The following is a 17,988-nucleotide window of genomic DNA, read 5'->3' as shown; positions in this document are numbered from 1 at the left end:
CTGGACCGGCACGCTGTTTATACGGAGGAAAAGCGGACGTGACCGAGGACAGCATGCGGCCGTTATAGAGTGAAGGTTTCAGGTGAGAGAGGACGCTAAAGGCATGCCTCCAGTGAGCATATAGTGCTGCTATGTGCGTTGTAAATAAAAAAAAATTGCAGACAAACACATCACCAACATGGACGCTCACTTTCGACATCCCGGTGAAGCACACTGTGGAGAAAAAGGGACTAGCACGGTAGCCAATCCATACGCACAACGGGGCAAGAGAAGTCGGCCCTGTGGTCGCGAAAATACGGTATAGTGGCTTCGATAACGGGAACCGGTTCTCAAAAAGGGATTTGTGTCCATGGAATTGGTTCTTTTCTTATCGAACAATCGGGAGAACCGGTTTCGAACATCATCCCTACGTGCGTGTATATCATAATTTGCATATAAACACGCCCTTATTTCCTCAATATGCATATGTAAACACCCTTAATTCTGTAATTTGCATAGGTAAACGCCCTTAATTCCCCATATAAGGGCACAATTCTGGCGGAAAAGCCGAACATCAAACACACAGAGAAAACACAAAACAGATTACAGAAGAGAAATTCCTATTATCCCGCGGGGGAAATACATACTGTCAAAACGTAAGTTTAAGAAAGGGGGGACTGCTCTCGGTAGCCTAAAGCATTCAAATAAATATTCTTCACTTCGGGCAAATAGGTCTACATGGTCGTGAAATATGCGCTCCTTCCCCAGGGCTTGATCTGCGGCATCTTGCAGTAGCAGCAAAAGCCTGGGAATAATGGGCCCCATTCAGCAATAAGTTCCTAACTTTTCCTCTTATCTTTCTTCCTAAGTGATTTCCTAAGAGGAGCCCTTTCAAATTCATGACGTGTTCTTAAACGTCCAAATTGTTCACACCTGCTGTTCTTCAGTTGCTGAATGCCAAATGGTTAGCACGTGCGTGTCTGTCATAATTTGCATATAAACACGCCCTTATTTCCCCAATATGCATATGTAAACACCCTTAATTCCGTAATTTGCATAGGCAAACGCCCTCAATTCCCCATATAAGGGCACAAGTCCGGCGGAAAAGCCAAACATCAAACACACGGAGACAATATTACAGAAGAGAGATTCCTATTATACTGCAGGGGTAAATACATAATGTCAAAACGTAAGTTTAAGAAAGGGGGGACTGCTCTCGGTAGCCTAAAGCGTTCAAATAAATATTCTTCACTTCGGGCAAATAGGTCTACATGGTCGTGAAATATGCGCTCCCTCCCCAGGGCACGATCTGCGGCATCTTGCAGTAGCAGCAAAAGCATTGCCATTGTGTGAGATGTCTTTTAAAGAGTCACCAATCACTAAATCGACGCCCCGGTAGTTTTGTGTGTGTGTGTGTGTGTGTGTGTGTGCTTTTTGAAATGTCTATATATTGCTAATTGTTCTGTGTCTGTATGTCTTATCTATCTCTTTCTAGATCTCTTTGTATATATATATCTATTAATCATATTCATTTAACATTAGACAATAGAAGTAAGGTACTTGTCACACTTAAGAACAAATAGGCCACCCTAAGAGTGCTCCGGAGCACTCGTAGATTTTGTTCTTACCTACGAACAAAATCCCAGCTAAGAAAACATTGGTGAATACAAAAATCTCCTTAAAAACTTCGTAAGTGGGCCTAAGAACAACATTTGTTCTTAAGAACGGTTGCTGAATGGGGCACAGTGTGCATAGTCCATCTTTCTTACTAAATGTTTTCATTGTTTCCATTTTGACAGAAAAACATTTATGTAAAACAGGAAATTCCATATGTTTTAAACTTTGATATATATATATATATATATATATATATATATACAAATATTCAATTGTTATTGGTGTGAATCTTTGGGTACTTCGCCATTCAATTGCGATTCTTGGGGTGAGGATTTGATTCATAATCAATTCTCGATTCAAACTGAATTTTGCAATGTGTTATTTGGTATAGTAATAATAATAACACCTTAACAAAACGGCTTACAGGTTACAAAACCTATTTTTTGTTGCTGACATAAGCATCGAGATGGCCAAAAATTAAAAAAATAATAATAATAATTTGTCGAAAAAATAAACAAATTTGATTTTATAAATTATTTATCAATTTACAATCGAGATGATTAAGAATCGCGATTCACATGTGATAAAACTTTTTTTTTTTTAGCACCCCTAATTATTATATACAGTACTATAGTTTGTAAAAATAACAATAAATACTTAAATATCTGTTTGTCACCTGGACTTACGATTTCAAAGCAACTTATCCATCAATTTGTACGTACAAAAATCAAATAACCGAATGCATAGGCAATAATATAATAATTATACTTGTATATTCTTACATTCACTGTTACAAGCGGCCCTCTGAGGGCAGCCATGACTGCGATGTGGCCCTCCATGAAAAGAAGTTCGACACTGTAGGGGATTGCAGCTGCAAAACAACACTCATGCACAACCTGTCAATCAAAAATTATGGCGGTGTGGTTGCCGTGGCAATGCCATGGCTTTCAAAGTTTGCAGTGACCTATTGTTGGAAAAGTTCCAAAATGCCACAGAGGAATAAAAGCGCCGGCATTATGTGAAAAATAAAACGCTAAAAGTAATGTAAATAATGAATTGATATATATATATATGGATGAAATAATATAAATATAAGGACATTCACAAACAGAACATGCCAGACTAAAGAGTACATTAACGCTAAGAAACGCATGTTTATTTTGTACACTCATGAATACAAATACAGTACAATGAATGACTGACAGCATCAAATATTATAATTATCTGTTTAAATATATAATAATAAATAGGCTCTTTAACAGGACATACATAGAAATAACACATACATATCAATCCAAGAGAAAAGGAATGCCAGTGAGTGCAAAATGAGAATGTTCCTATTTGGGGAAAATGGATCCTTTGAGAAGAAAATTGTTTGTGCTGCACGTAATCACACAACAAAACACCCAAAGTAGATAATTGAGGTAGCATGCATGCACGTAGCGGAACACATAAAATATATAGAGATTTTTCTTTTCATTTCAAGTGGCCATCACTTCACATCTTTTTAATCTGCAGAAAATAAGCAAATATATTTTTTAAAGAATCCACGTGAAAATGCTGAAGTGCATTGAGGAACACATTCACGTAAACCTGGGATTATAATGACACCAAAAGAAACATGCTGTTAAATGTGCAAAATATTTCAAGAAAAACCAAGACTAGTTGTGTTTTTCTACTCAAGTTTGCGCATCAAAACAAACAATCTATAGTCTGGTCCGCATGCACGACACAAGAAGTCCGAAAACACAGTGTAAACACGATCGTTCAGTAGGAAATTGTACAAAAAAAGTAAAGCGCTATTTTACATATGGTCAGTTTTATGGTCTTTTTGTACACAATCCTATGAAATTGCAGCAATGATGCAAGTAGTGCATAAAAGTGCAGGTGACGGCTAAGGCAAAAGGTGAAAACACTTGAGTCAATTGTGCTAGCTTCACTATAGTAAAATAAATACTGCGAGATGGTTGACTCTTTTAACCTGCGGTCCACATCTATTTCTTTATATGTCACTTATAGGTGTTGCCTTGTCTGACCCTCGCTTTCGAATATTTGTGCTTAAAAACATGTTTAAAAAAAGTTAAACATAAATAAATAAAAAGAAAAGAGGCTCAGCTACTTTCTTATAATAGATTTGGTCAAGTGAAAAAAACAAAACAAATGCTAATCAAAGGTACAATGTATTGATGAAAAATCTTAATAAAAATAAAAATGTTGTTATATATTACAAATACATAAACAAATAATTGATAATAAAAATCTATAATATATGAAGATTTGAAAATAACATACAGATAAAAAAATCAATAAAATTAAAGGTGCAGTGTAAAAAATATAAAATAAAGATTAAGAACCATAGAACAGAAAAAATTAAACATAAGAAATAAAACAATAAGAAAATCAGAGACATGGAAGTAAGTTAAATATAACAAACAAAAAATAAGAATTTAAAAAAAAAACTAAAACAAGTGAAAAAAACAACAAATAAATGCTAATCAAAGGTACAATGCATTGATAAAAAAAAATAATAAAAATGTATATACATTTTATTATATATTACAAATACATAAACAAATAATTGATAATAGAAATCTATAATACATTATTTGAAAACAAAATAACATACAGATAAAAAATCAATAAAATCAAAGGTGCAATGTAAAAAAATAATATAAAATAAAGATTAGAACCGTAGAACAGAAAAAATGTAACAGATAAGAAATAAAACAATAACAAAATCAGAGACACGGAAGTAAGTTAAATAAAACAAACAAAAAATAAGACTTAAAAAAAAAAAAAAAAAAAAAACAAGTGAAAAAAACAACAAATAAATGCTAATCAAAGGTACAATGGATTGATAAAAAATAATAAAAATGTATATACATTTTATTATATATTACAAATACATAAACAAATAATTGATAATAAAAATCTATAATACATGATTTGAAAACAAAAATAACATACAGATAAAAAAATCAATAAAATCAAAGGTGCAATGTAAAAAATAATATAAAATAAAGATTAGAAACATAGAACAAAAAAAAATTAAACAAATAAAAAATAAAACAATAAGAACATCAGAGACACAAAAGTAGGTTAAAAAAACCCAATAAAAAATAACCAAACTAAAACAAGTGAAAAATGCTAATCAAAGGAACATAGTATTGATAAAAAATCTTAATAAAAAAATGTATATACATTTTATTATATATTACAAATACATAAACAAATAATTGATAGTAAAAATCTATAATATATGATGAAGATTTGAAAACAAAAATAGAATAACACAGATAAATCAATAAAATCAAAGGCGCAGTGTAAAAAATAATATAAAATAAAATAAAGATTAGCAACATAGAACATAAATGAAACAATAAGAAAATCAGAGACACGAAAGTAGGTTAAATAAAAATATAAGACTTTTTTTTTTTTTAAACCAAAATAAAACACAAAAATAAGACACTTGTAAAATAATGAAGTCAGGTGCAATGAATATAAAAAGAAATACGACATAAAAAGAGCGAGAAAAAATAGAAATATTAAATTGATTGAATCCATTATTTCTTCTCTGTAAAAAATGCCATCCTAGATTGTTTTCCACCCGGGAGGTTTTTTTTCCCCCTCCAGCACACAATGATGTCCAACATACTGTCGTAATAAGCATGCAATGACTTTGTCTCCATTGGTTTGTCATGACTCCTTAGGGGAGGTCTATGTTCTAGTGTGCTGTGCATGACTCCATGACATTATATCCAATATATGTTGGCAAATAGAGTAAGGCAAACTGTGAGCTTGGGATGAATCCAGAGGCGCGCCAAGGGATGAAAACACACACCAATTAAGGGGGGCTCATGGGGGGATTTTCATATTCTCATCAAGACGGACAAAAGCCTCCAGCTGGTCAGGTGGGGTGCTGAAAGGGCAAATTGAGGGTCACCGTGGCCTCCCTGGGCTCCTTCGCCCGTCTATTTGTCATCTCGCACTCGTTCTGCCGCACGTTCTCCTCGTTCATCTGCGACACCTCCGTGGACGCCGCCTCGAACCCCGGCACGGTATTGGCCACGTGCACCACGTGCACCTTGTTGCGACCGTTCTTGCTGAGGATGCAGCTGAACACCTTCTTGAAGCCCTTGCGGAAATGCTTGGAGACGAGCGCGTAGACGATGGGGTTGACGCAGGAGTTGGCGTAGGCCATGCAGTGCGACAGCAGCCTGAAGGCGTAGGTCACCTGGTTGAAGGGGAAGTCGCCGTACAGGTAGCACAGGATGACCACGTGGTAGGGCAGCCAGCAGATGCAGAAGAGCACCGTGACGATGATGATCATCTTGGTCACTTTGCGCTTGGCCCTCTTGGACTCCGACATGCCGTCCAGGGGGTCCACGGCCGTCCACAGGTACTTGATGGTGCGCGTGTACGACAGGCTGACGATCAGCACCGGGATGACGTAACCGAAGAGAAAAGTGCACGTGTCCAGCACCTTGCGGTCACGCTCCTCCCAGCCGGGGATACACACCGTGCTGTTGGCGAAGTCAATCAGGTCGTAGTAGCTCAGGTAAGGGCCCGCGAAAACCAAGGACAGGCCCCAGATGATAACCATGGCGACCACCGCGTTGCACGGCGTCCTCAGCTCTCTGGAGCGCAGCGGGTAGCGGATGGCCAAGTACCTGCAAGCCAAATCAGACACTAGAATATAGATACAATTACATTTAATGATTTAAATTTATATCAACTCAAATTTTGTAAAATACTTGAAAAAAATAAGAATAATAAAAAATTAAAGCTGCAGGCAGCGATGGACGGGACCAACTTTGAGGGCTCATAAAATCCAAACCGGAGCAGTAATTAAAACTCTTTCATCAACTTTTAATCAGAAGGTTTCAATCTCTCTCCTGTGCTAATTTGAATCCGACACAACAAACACGCTCAGAGGACAAAATGTATGAAAAAAGGTGACTGTTTTTACACAACTTTTGTTTTGAAGGGGGAATTGCAAACTTCCTGTTGATTTTTGCTGGGGGTTGTCAGTGTATGAAATATAGGTCTAAGTGAGACCTACATAGAGGTTTTTGTTTCATGTCTCTACGACATTCCTACTGGGAGTCGCAGGCAGTTTTGTCTGTGTTTTCTTCCTAGGGGGCGCTAAAGCGCAATTTTGAGTTTTGGGGTTTAGTTTTTTTATTAGATCGCAATTTTCGCCAGTCCTGATGTGTGTGTCCAATTTTTTGGACACACAGTTTTGAAGCATGTTAAGGGGGTCAAATTACAGCTCAAAGAGGCAGCGGTATAATAATAAAACGCTAGAAATACAATAGGGTCCTCTATCTATCCATCTATCCATCCATCCATCCAGCTATCTATCCATCTATATTATTATACGTCCACAGTTTCCAAAAACAATTTGAAATGTAGACTCGTCATACCACAGACCATTTTTCCACTTTGCATCAGTCCATCTTAGATGAGGTCGGGCCCAGCATAGCTGGCTGCGTTTCTGGGTGTTGTTGATAATATTATTATTATATGTCCACAGTTTCCAAAAACAATTTGAAATGTGGACTCGTCATACCACAGAACATTTTTCCACTTTGCATCAATCCATCTTAGATGAGGTCGGGCCCAGCGAAACTGGCTGCGTTTCTGGGTGTTGTTGATAAATGGCTTTTGCTTTCCATAGTAGAGTTTTAACTTGCACTTACAGATGTAGCGATGGACTGTAGTTACTGACAGTGATTTTCTGAAGTGTTCCTGAGCCCATGTGGTGATGTCCTTTACACGCTGATGTTGCTTTTTGATCCAGTACCGCCTGAGGGATTGAAGGTCACGGGCATTCAATGTTACGTGCAGTGATTTCTCCAGATTTTCTTAATCTTTTGATTATATTATGGACCGTAGATGGTGAAATCCCCAAATTCCTTGCGATAGCTCGTTGAGAAATGTTGTTCTTAAACTGTTCGACAATTTGCTCACTCATTTGTTCACAAAGTGGTGCCCCTCGCCCCATCCTTGTTTGTGAATGACTGAGCATTTTGTGGAAGCTGCTTTTACACCCAATCATGGCACCCACCTGTTCCCAATGAGCCTGTTCACCTGTGGGATGTTCCAAATAAGTGTTTGATGAGCATTCCTCAACTTTCTCAGTCTTTTTTGCCACCTGTGCCAGCTTTTTTGAAACATGTTGCAGGCATCAAATTCCAAATGAGCTAATATTTGCAAAAAATAACGTTTTCCAGTTAAGTATCTTGTCTTTGCAGTCTATTCAATAGAATATATGTTGAAAAGGATTTGCAAATCATTGTATTCTGTTTTTATTTACCATTCACACGACGTGCCAACTTCACTGGTTTTGGGTTCTGTAATTAATAGTTGATTTTTACTATTATTTTGATGATAGTATTGAATATATGTAGGCAGATAATTTCAATCCCAATATGTATACATATTTGAATTTGATTGTTTAAAAAAAAAAATATATATATATAAATATAATTAATTTAATTGTTATCCATGCCTATATTTGACATGGAGTACTGATTCAAATGCAAGCAAAAAAAGCCCATATATATTGCATAGTATATGCAATATATGCATTTTGCATCAAAGCACAAGTCGTGTTTTGCGCGCGCATACCTGTCCACAGAGACGGCGGCGAGCGTGAAGCTGCTGGCGTACATGGTGAGGTTGATGAAGAAGTGCACGGCCTTGCACATGAAGGAGCCGAAGACCCATCCGTCCAGCGAGTAGATGGTGGCTTGGAAGGGCACGCAGAAGATGATGAAGAAGAAGTCGGCCACGCTCAGGTTGAGGATGAACAGGTTGGTGGTGTTGTAGCCCACCTGGCCGCTGCGCAGCAGCACCGCCAGGACCAGGCTGTTGCCCACCGTGCCCAGCAGGAAGATAAGCGAGAAGACCACCGACACGATGACGCTGGTGGGGTTCAGCTGGTAGCTTTCCGAGGCGTTGACCTGCACGCTTGACTTGGCCAAATCCTCCATGTCGGACATTTTTCGTCACGTCTGGAACGACAAATAGCAATAGTTCACTCCTAACGTGCTTCACAACACTTGAACACCTATGTGTCAAAGTCAAGGCCCGCGGGCCAGATCCAGATCCACCTTCAGAAATTTCTGAAGATGAACGGGGAGAACAGGGGGTTTCAAGCCAGGTGGGAGGCAGAGTGCATGTTCACTGAGGTAAAAGGCAAACCTGTGTGTCTTCTGTGTGGAGAAAGTGTGGCTGTAATGAAATAATTTAATCTAAGAAGGCACTATGAAACGTCTAAGAAAGACAAAGACAAGAATATGGACACGGAACAAAGGCTGCAGAAGGTGGAAGAATTAAAACAAGGTCTTTAGTCCCGGCAGACTCTGTTCACGAAAGCCACATCACAAAGCTATGGAGTCGTTTTGATAACTGACAGCATGTTTAGTTATAATTGTTAGAGATGTCCGATAATGGCTTTTTGCTGATATCCAATATTCCGATACAGCCTGTTCTCACGTTCGCTTTCCCACAATATAAACAGCTTGCCTGCCCAATGACGTCATAACATCTACGGCTTTTAGAGAGTAGAGTGCACAACTGCGCACACAACAAGGAGACGAAGCAGAAGAACGAGGAAGTTACAGACATGGCGACGCCGTCGACGAGCAAGATGAAGAAATACGCTTGCAAGTTCCAAAACGGATGGAAACAAGAATTTCAGTTCATCCAGGACAGTTCAAAGGGGAAGGGGTATGTAATTATGTTGCCTGTACATTTAGTAGAACAGACTTCTCCATTGAACACGGTGGCCGAGTCATGAACGAAGGAGAAGTTAAACAGGACAATACTGCCATCTACTGGATAGAACACTGAAATTCAAGTATTTATTTTATTTATATGTATAATAAAATATATATATATATATATATATATATATATATATATATATATATATATATATATATATATATATAGCTAGAATTCACTGAAAGTCAAGTATTTCATACATATACATATATATATATATATATATGTATATATATGAAATACTTGAGTTGGTGAATTCTAGCTGTAAATATACTCAACTTAACCACGCCCCCGAACACGCCCCCCACCCCCCACCTCCCGGTATCGGAGGTCTCAAGGTTGGCAAGTATGCCTTAAAATGTTATGTCCATCTTGACTTTATTGCATCCCTTCCACTGATGAGGTTACCATTTTTGTCCAGTACTGCTGCACTCTGTCTGGGCCTTTCGTTGCACAGTATCTTTGTGAGTCCGTACAATGTCTTCATATGTTTTTTCTTGCAGCATCTTCAGCTTCACTAACAATGTTCTCCATCCATTTCCCTTTGTCTGCTTTTATGCTTCTCTTCACCTCTTTGTTCTTATTTGCGTACTTCTCTTTTAGCCGTTTTTTGATTCTTTCAGAACGAGTGCCAAGGATCGTCTTGTTTATGCTGTTTCTTTGTTCCACTAGGCTCCATGATTCTTCGCTAATCCATGGCTTACTCCTTTTCCGTGGTCTGCACAGGACTGCCTCGGCCACTAAGCTTTCTCCATTACTCTGAAGTCGCGTTCCACCTCTTCATCTTCCACTCTTTCCTGCTCCTCCTCCTCCAAGACTCGGTACCTATTTCTTAGACTGATGGTAAATGTCTTCAAGATGTTTTCGTTCCTCAGCTTTGCCGTTTCATACTTGACTCTGGCGCTTTTCTTCTCCTTAGGTTTTCTCTTAAGCCTCAGCCTTTATTGTTGTGCAAACTAAATAGTGGTCGCTTCCGATGTCTGCAGACAATACAGGTCATTGTTTTTGTATTTTTGGTCCAATATGGCTCTTTCAATGTTTTTGGGTTGCTAACCCCTGCCTTAACCGCTGCACACAAAAGAGTAATAATTTGTCAAAATTTGCCCTCCTACTGTGTTGCCTGTGCTTTTTGTTTTTTCTGATACACCGCGTGGTTGCACTCCTATAAAACCCCAATGTCGGACTGACTTGACATTTCATACAGCTCAATGATCTGTACAAAACAATTTACTGTAACATTAGGGTGTTCTTGCTCCATTGCCATAAAATTTTGTATGCAGCTTTAAGGGACTGACAAGCACACGTCTGTCAAATTTCGGCAAGATTGGTTGACAAATATGGGGACTTAGTGTGTGGGACTTAGCAATTAATTGTTGGTAAATTAGCCAGTAGTATTTGACTAATATAGATTGGGTGTCCAAAGTGCAGCCGGCGGCTAATATTTTTATTGGCCCGCGACACGTTCTAAAGACAATACAAACGGTCCGTGTACCTTCCGTTCATTCTATTTCCAATTCTGAAACGCAAATCAAAAAACAAAATTAGGGCCGTTTTTCGATTTTTATTATATGGCATATTTTAAAACTTAAACAAAAAAAGGGTTGATTTTCATTAAAACATTGCCATAAAAAACTGTAGAATGGGTATTATAGTTGTTTATATGATATAGACCAGACCTGGGCAAAATACGGCTCGCGGGCCCCATTCGTACAAATTAAGATTTACAATCCGGCCCCCCGGACGTTCTACATAATTTTTATTAGACTTTTAACATCAAAACTGTAGCCGCCATTATGATGTGCAGTGCTGTTTATAAATGACCGTTAGTCTTGAACTATAGAAAGTATTTCAATGGTTGAAATCTGCGCTTCTGAGTGTTATAGGAGTTATTACGGTAATCTACGTCACAGCAGCTCAGACCAGGAACAAAGCAGAGTGGGCGGGGTTTGTTTTCAGAGCAGCCAGCCCCAAACGCGTGTGTCAGGAACATATGCGGAAGCAACATTTTTTCGTGATAACATATCATATTGTAGGTGTTTATTACCCTTTGCATTCATATTTTGCTGTTTGTTACATTTTGTTGTGTTTTGCTTGATTGTAAAATATACACAACTATGGAGGAGCTGGTCTGGGAAGTAAAATATGTTCATATGTTGTTAATATTCAGTGTTTTATTGCTCATAGTTAATATTGTAAATCCCACTTTCTTTATTTTCATGTACATTTGGGGTGTCCCATTCAGTAAAAAACTGTAAAATTCCATTCTGTTTTTTTGAGGTGGTCTGTCATAACGTTTTTAGAATTCTATCGGACATTGTGACTTTTGGTATTAGTGTTCCTGGAAAAAAAGGGACCCAAACACACATACTGTACAGCAGATTTTTACAGCTAAATTTGTATATATCATTTATACACACATACACATTGGCCCCCCCAGACACATTTTTTCTCTTAATGTGGCCCCCGAGTCAAAATATTTGCCCAGCTCTGATATAGAGGTGTAGCACATTCTGATATCAATCCGTCCACTTTCTACCGTTTTTCCTTCTTGGGGTCGCAAAGGGTGCTGGAGCCTACATGGGCGGAAGGCGGGGCACACCCTGGACAAGTTGCCAACACAGATAGACAGACAACATTCACACTCATATTTACACACTAGGGCCAATTTAGTGTTGTCAATCAAACTATCCCCAGGTGCATGTCTTTGGAGGCGGGAGGGTACTCACACAGTCACAGGGAGAACACGCACACTCCTCGGCAGAAGCCTATCAGAAAGTATCCAATAACAAACGTGTCCGCATCATTCACTTTACTGCATCATGAGCTTAACATAATAGAATAATGTGGCTCGGCACCTGCAGCGATTTTTTTACTCATCAGAAATTCTAATTTCTTCAGTCCCACTCGAAAAGCTGCTGTCTTTATCTGCATGGCTCTTAAAGGACCCACTCCACCGCTGAGCTAATCTATCTTCTTGTCCAACCTTCCCGCGGGGGGAACCACTGTGTTTTTATTGCATCACGACGGTAGCCTCTTGAAAGCGCTCGTCCAATCTTGTTGATTGGCATCCTATAATATGCCGTGCAGTCCAGTGGCATTGGGAGCGGACACGTAAACAGAAGTGTTGTTCAATAGTAATTGAGCTTTCCTCTGTGATGAATAATCCATCGTGCATTGTTATGGGGGGACACACAGATGCTGTCGCCAAGCAGAAATTACAAACTACAAAAAGCACTGCCAGGCCCTACCACACAATAGTAAAAAAAAAAAAAAAGTCCTCATTCCAGACGGTGATCCGGATCGGCCCCAAATTCTAATCACTTGTTCGTTATCCCATTGTTGACATTTCCTGAAAGTTGATTCAAAATGTGGCAGTAACTTAATGAGCTATCTATAGCAGAATGAAATAAACGGCGTGAACCCTCTTGTCATTCGTCCACTGTCTTTGTCTCTGTGGATGGAGGCGCGGCCGGGAGCATAGACCAGACCTGGGCAAAATGCGGCCAAAAATTTTCAATCCGACCTGTCGGACGTTCTACATCATTTAGTTAGACCTTTAACATCAAAACTGTAGCCGCCATTATGATGTGCAGTGATGTTTTTAAATTAGTCTTGAACTATACAAAATATTTCAATGGTCGAAATCTGCGCTTTTGAGCGTTATAGGAGTTCTTACGGTCATCTACGTCAGTGATGACCGTAATATAATAATAATAATAATAATAAACGTGAATCCACTGTGTACTCAGCCCATTACATACATACAAAATCATGTGGAAAAATATATCAATCAATGTTTATTTATATAGCCCTAAATCACAAGTGTCTCAAAGGGCTGCACAAGCCACAGCGACATCCTCGGTTCAGAGCCCACATAAGGGCAAGGAAAAACTCACAACCCAGTGGGATGTCAATATGAATGACTACGAAGTGAAGTGAAGTGAAGTGTATTTATATAGCGCTTTTCTCTAGTGACTCAAAGCGCTTTTACATAGTAAAACCCAATATCTAAGTTACATTCAAACCAGTGTGGGTGGGCACTGGAAGCAGGTGGGTAAAGTGTCTTGCCCAAGGACACAACGGCAGTGACTAGGATGACGGAAGCGGGGATGAGAAACCTTGGAGAGGACCGCAGATGTGGGTGACCCCCCCCCCCCCCCCCCCCTCTAAGGCAGTATGTTTCAACCTTTTCTGAGCCAAGGCACATTTTTTTCATTGAAAAAATTCTGAGGCACACCACCAGCATAAAACATAAAAAAATGAAACTCAGTAGCCGATATTGACAATAAAAAAGTTGTTCTCGCAATTGTTGGATATGACTTTAAAACATAACCAAGCATGCATCAATATAGCTCTAGTCTCAAAGTAGGTGTACTGTCACCACCTGTCACATCACGCCGTGACATATTTTGAGTTTTTTGGTGTTTTCCCGTGTGTAGTGTTTTAGTTCTTGTCTTACGCTCCTATTTTGGTGGCTTGTCCTCTTTTGTTGGTATTTTCCTGAAGCAGTTTCATGTCTTCCTTGAACGCTATTCTCCACACCTGCTTTGTTTTCACAATCAAGACTTTTTAAGTTGTGCGGACGCTATCCTTCTTTGTGGGGACATCGCTGATTTTCATGTCATGTACGGATGTACTTTGTGGACGCAGTCTGCTCCACACGCTGTAAGTCTTTGCTGTCGTCCAGCATTCCGTTTTTGTTTACTTTGCAGCCAGTTCAGTTTTAGTTTCGTTTTGCATAGGCATCCCTAAGCTTCAATGCCTTTTCTTGGCGGCACTTGCCTTTTGTTTATTTTTGGTTTAAGTGTTAAAGACCTTCTTACCTGCACGCTGCCTCCTGCATATTGTGATCACGACAAACCATGTTCCCGACATCTACAAAGCAATTAGCTCCCGGCTGCCACCTACTGATATGAAAGAGTATTACATGGTTACTCTGCCGAGCTGTAGACAGCACCGACACTCAACAACGGCACATTTGCGGATTATAATTACTGGTTTGCCAAATATATTTTTAACCCAATTAGGTGTAATTACATAATCTCCCACGGCACACCAGACTGTATCTCACGGCACACTAGTGTGCTGCGGCACAGTGGTTGAAAAAAATTGCTGTAGGGGAGACCGGATGCAATGGACGTCGAGTGGGTTTAGCATAATATTGTGAAAGTCCAGTCCATAGTGGATGACAGTCCATATAAATGACAAGAACCAGCAATTCCACACTACTTTCTTTATGAATGTTATTTTTCAACAGCTTGAAATAAAGTTGCCCGTTTGAACCGTCAGATAAGCCTCCTGCATGTTTGTGTGCCCCAGACTCTCAAGCTCTCCTCCTCTCCCCTGCCCTCTCCCTCACCTCCCTCTGTTGGCGACCACTGTAACGCTCTCTGATTTTGGTTGCTATGGTAACGTTTACATGCCTTCAAAATAAGATGCAGATACAGCATTAAAAACGAATATAAAGTGCATGAGAAGTTTAACTCACCGTAACGCTAAATCAATAATAATTACCGTATTTTACGTATTTTACGTATAAGTCGCTCCGGAGTATAAGTCGCACCGGCCGAAAATGCATAATAAAGAAGGAAAAAAACATATATAAGATAGATCGATTGGTACCGGGCCGCACAATAAATAATTAGTTATTTCCGTTTCATTTATTATCTGAGACCGAACGATCTTTTATTTTCAAAAGTCTTTTTTATTTTGAAAAATGACTGGATTCTCTCGGTTATATCTTGGTCACTTGAGCGCCAAAATTTTACACACACATAAGTGAATGCAAGGCATACTTGGTCAACAGCCATACAGGTCACACTGAGGGTGACCGTATAAACAATTTTAACACTGTTACAAATATGCGCCACACTGTGAACCCACACCAAACAAGAATGACAAACACATTTCGGGAGAACACCTGCACCGTAACACAACATAAACACAACAGAACAAATACCCAGAACCCCTTGCAGCACTAACTCTTCCGGGACGCTACAATATACACCCCCCGCTACCCCCTACCATGTCCCAAATTCCAAGCTGCTGTTTTGAGGCATGTTAAAAAAAACTATGCACTTTGTGACTTCAATAATAAATATGGCAGTGCCATGTTGGCATTTTTTTTCCTTAACTTGAGTTGATTTATTTTGGAAAACCTTGTTACATTGTTTAATGCATCCAGCGGGGCATCACAACAAAAGTAGGCACAATAATGTGTTAATTCCACGACTGTATATATCGTATCGGTTGATATCGGAATCGGTAATTAAGAGTTGGACAATATCGGAATATCGGCAAAAAAGCCATTATCGGACATCTCTAATTAAACGACAAGTTGTCTTGTATGTTCACTATTTTATTTAAGGACAAAATTGCATTAATAGACATATGTTTTATGTACCGTAAGGTTTTTTTGTTAAAATAAAGCCAATAATTACATTTTTTGTGGTCCCCTTTATTTAGAAAAGTACCAAAATATTAGTATCGGGACAACACTAATTCACATACGGTATGTTTATAATATATTTAAGGAAATATATCCCCGGACACATGAGGACTTTCAATATGACCAATGTATGATCCTGTATCTACTTGGTATCGGATTGATACCCAAATTTGTGGTGTCATCCAAAACTAACTTAAAGTATCAAACGGAAGAATGAGGGATTATTACATTTTAACAGAAGTGTAGATACAACATGAACAGAAAATGACCAGGTATTAACAGTAAATGAACAAGTAGATTAATAATTAATTTTCTACCACTTGTCCTTAATAATTTTGACAAAATAATAGAATGAGAAATGACACAATATGTTACTGCATACGTCAGCAGCTAAATTATGAGCCTTTGTTTGTTTACTAACTACTAAAAGACAAGTTGTCTTGTAAGTTCACTATTTTATTTAAGGACAAAATTTCAATAATAAACGTATGCTTTATGTACCGTAAGATTTTTTTGTTAAAACAAAGCCAATAATGACACTTTTTGTGGTCCCCTTTATTTAGAAAAGTACAGAAATACTTTTGGTACCAGTACCAAAATATTAGTATCGGGACAACACTAATTCACACACATTGAGCACCTACTGGCAGAAATGTACATCGGCGCCTATGAGCGGGACATTTACCGCATTTTTCGTAGTATAAGTCGCTCCGGAGTAAAAGTCGCACCGGCCGAAAATGCATAATAAAGAAGGAAAAAAACACATAAGTCGCACTTGAGTATAAGTCGCACTTTTGGGGGAAATTTATTTGATAAAAGCCAACACCAAGAATAGACATTTGAAAGGCAATTTAAAATAAATAAAGAATAGTGAACAACAGGCTGAATAAGTGTACGTTATATGAGGCATAAAAATGTAAAACAAATAATTGTGCAAAGTCATTTCACGGAATACGTCGTTACAGGTGAACGTGGTTGTAATATTACAAGAATAAATTAAAAAATATTGATTTTAATTCTTTCATATTTTTTAATAATCACAGTGAAAAGTTAATTAAAATCCTACTAAATATATTTGGGATCCAAAAGGTCCCCAACTCAAAAAGTGATACATTTTTATTTTTTATTTTTTTACTTTTAACACTTAAATTACGAGATCAACTTCAGATATATCTGTCGATTTTACGTTTGAACTATTATTTTGTTTGTTTTATGCTCTTTTGTCAAATAAAACTTTGATGTTTTTTTATGGCAACCACACAATATATGCAATATTTTTTCCACATAGAACATTTTAAAGTGATATTTTTAAAGTAATAATTCATTGTAACATAGATTTTTAGTCTTTTTTTTTTTTTTTAGCAATGGCAAAAAAAAAGAAAAAGAAACAAAGACACAAGAAAAAAAAACAGCCTGCATGGCAGCTTTGTGTCAACATTGCAACTTTTTCTTGTTAGATTTCACCTCATTCCAGTTTTTTTTAAATGTTTTTTAAAATTTTTGCAATATTATCAATTTTGCAATTTTTGCAGAATGTGTGGCGGGCCGGTAAACAATTAGCTGCGGGCCGCAAATGGCCCCCGGGCCGCACTTTGGACACCCCTGCTCTATTGGATGTGTCTTGGTGTGGGATGGAAGGATAATAATCTGACAAACTTGATTTGGGAATACCACTGGGTTGTGGTCCTTGTAGGGCAGGGGTCACCAACGTGGTGCCCGCGGGCACCAGGTAGCCCGTAAGGACCAGATGAGTAGCCCGCTGGCCTGTTCTAAAAATAGCTCAAATAGCAGCACTTACCAGTGAGCTGCCTCTATTTTTTAAATTGTATTTATTTACTAGCAAGCTGGTCTCGCTTTGCCCGACATTTTTAATTCTAAGAGAGACAAAACTCAAATAGAATTTGAAAATCCAAGAAAATATTTCACTTGTTTAAATAAATTCATACATTTTTTTACTTTGCTTCTTATAACTTTCAGAAAGACAATTTTAGAGAAAAAATACAACCCCTTTTAGGATTTTTAAGCAAATATACCTTTTTACCTTTTAAATTCCTTCCTCTTCTTTCCTGACAATTTAAATCAATGTTCAAGTAATTTTTTTTTTTATATTGTAAACAATAATAAATACATTTTAATTTAATTCTTAATTT

At 38.1% G+C, this 17,988-nt stretch overlaps 1 protein-coding gene across 1 annotated transcript; it reads right to left on the bottom strand.

Moving 5' to 3' along the window:
* Positions 1 to 5,406: 5,406 nt before the first annotated feature.
* Positions 5,407 to 8,603, bottom strand: LOC133651432 (galanin receptor 2b). The gene is made up of 2 exons (XM_062049384.1): positions 8,230 to 8,603; positions 5,407 to 6,266 (listed from the first exon to the last, which is right to left on the bottom strand). Exons 1-2 carry the CDS (start codon positions 8,601 to 8,603, stop codon positions 5,504 to 5,506), a joined length of 1,137 nt encoding a protein of 378 aa, XP_061905368.1. The 3' UTR covers positions 5,407 to 5,503.
* Positions 8,604 to 17,988: the final 9,385 nt, after the last annotated feature.

This window comes from Entelurus aequoreus, linkage group LG06 (genome assembly GCF_033978785.1).
Source record: "Entelurus aequoreus isolate RoL-2023_Sb linkage group LG06, RoL_Eaeq_v1.1, whole genome shotgun sequence".
Classification (NCBI taxonomy): Eukaryota; Metazoa; Chordata; class Actinopteri; order Syngnathiformes; family Syngnathidae; genus Entelurus; species Entelurus aequoreus.
Note: the sequence above shows the minus strand (reverse complement) of the source record. Positions and strands in the feature narration are given on the sequence as shown.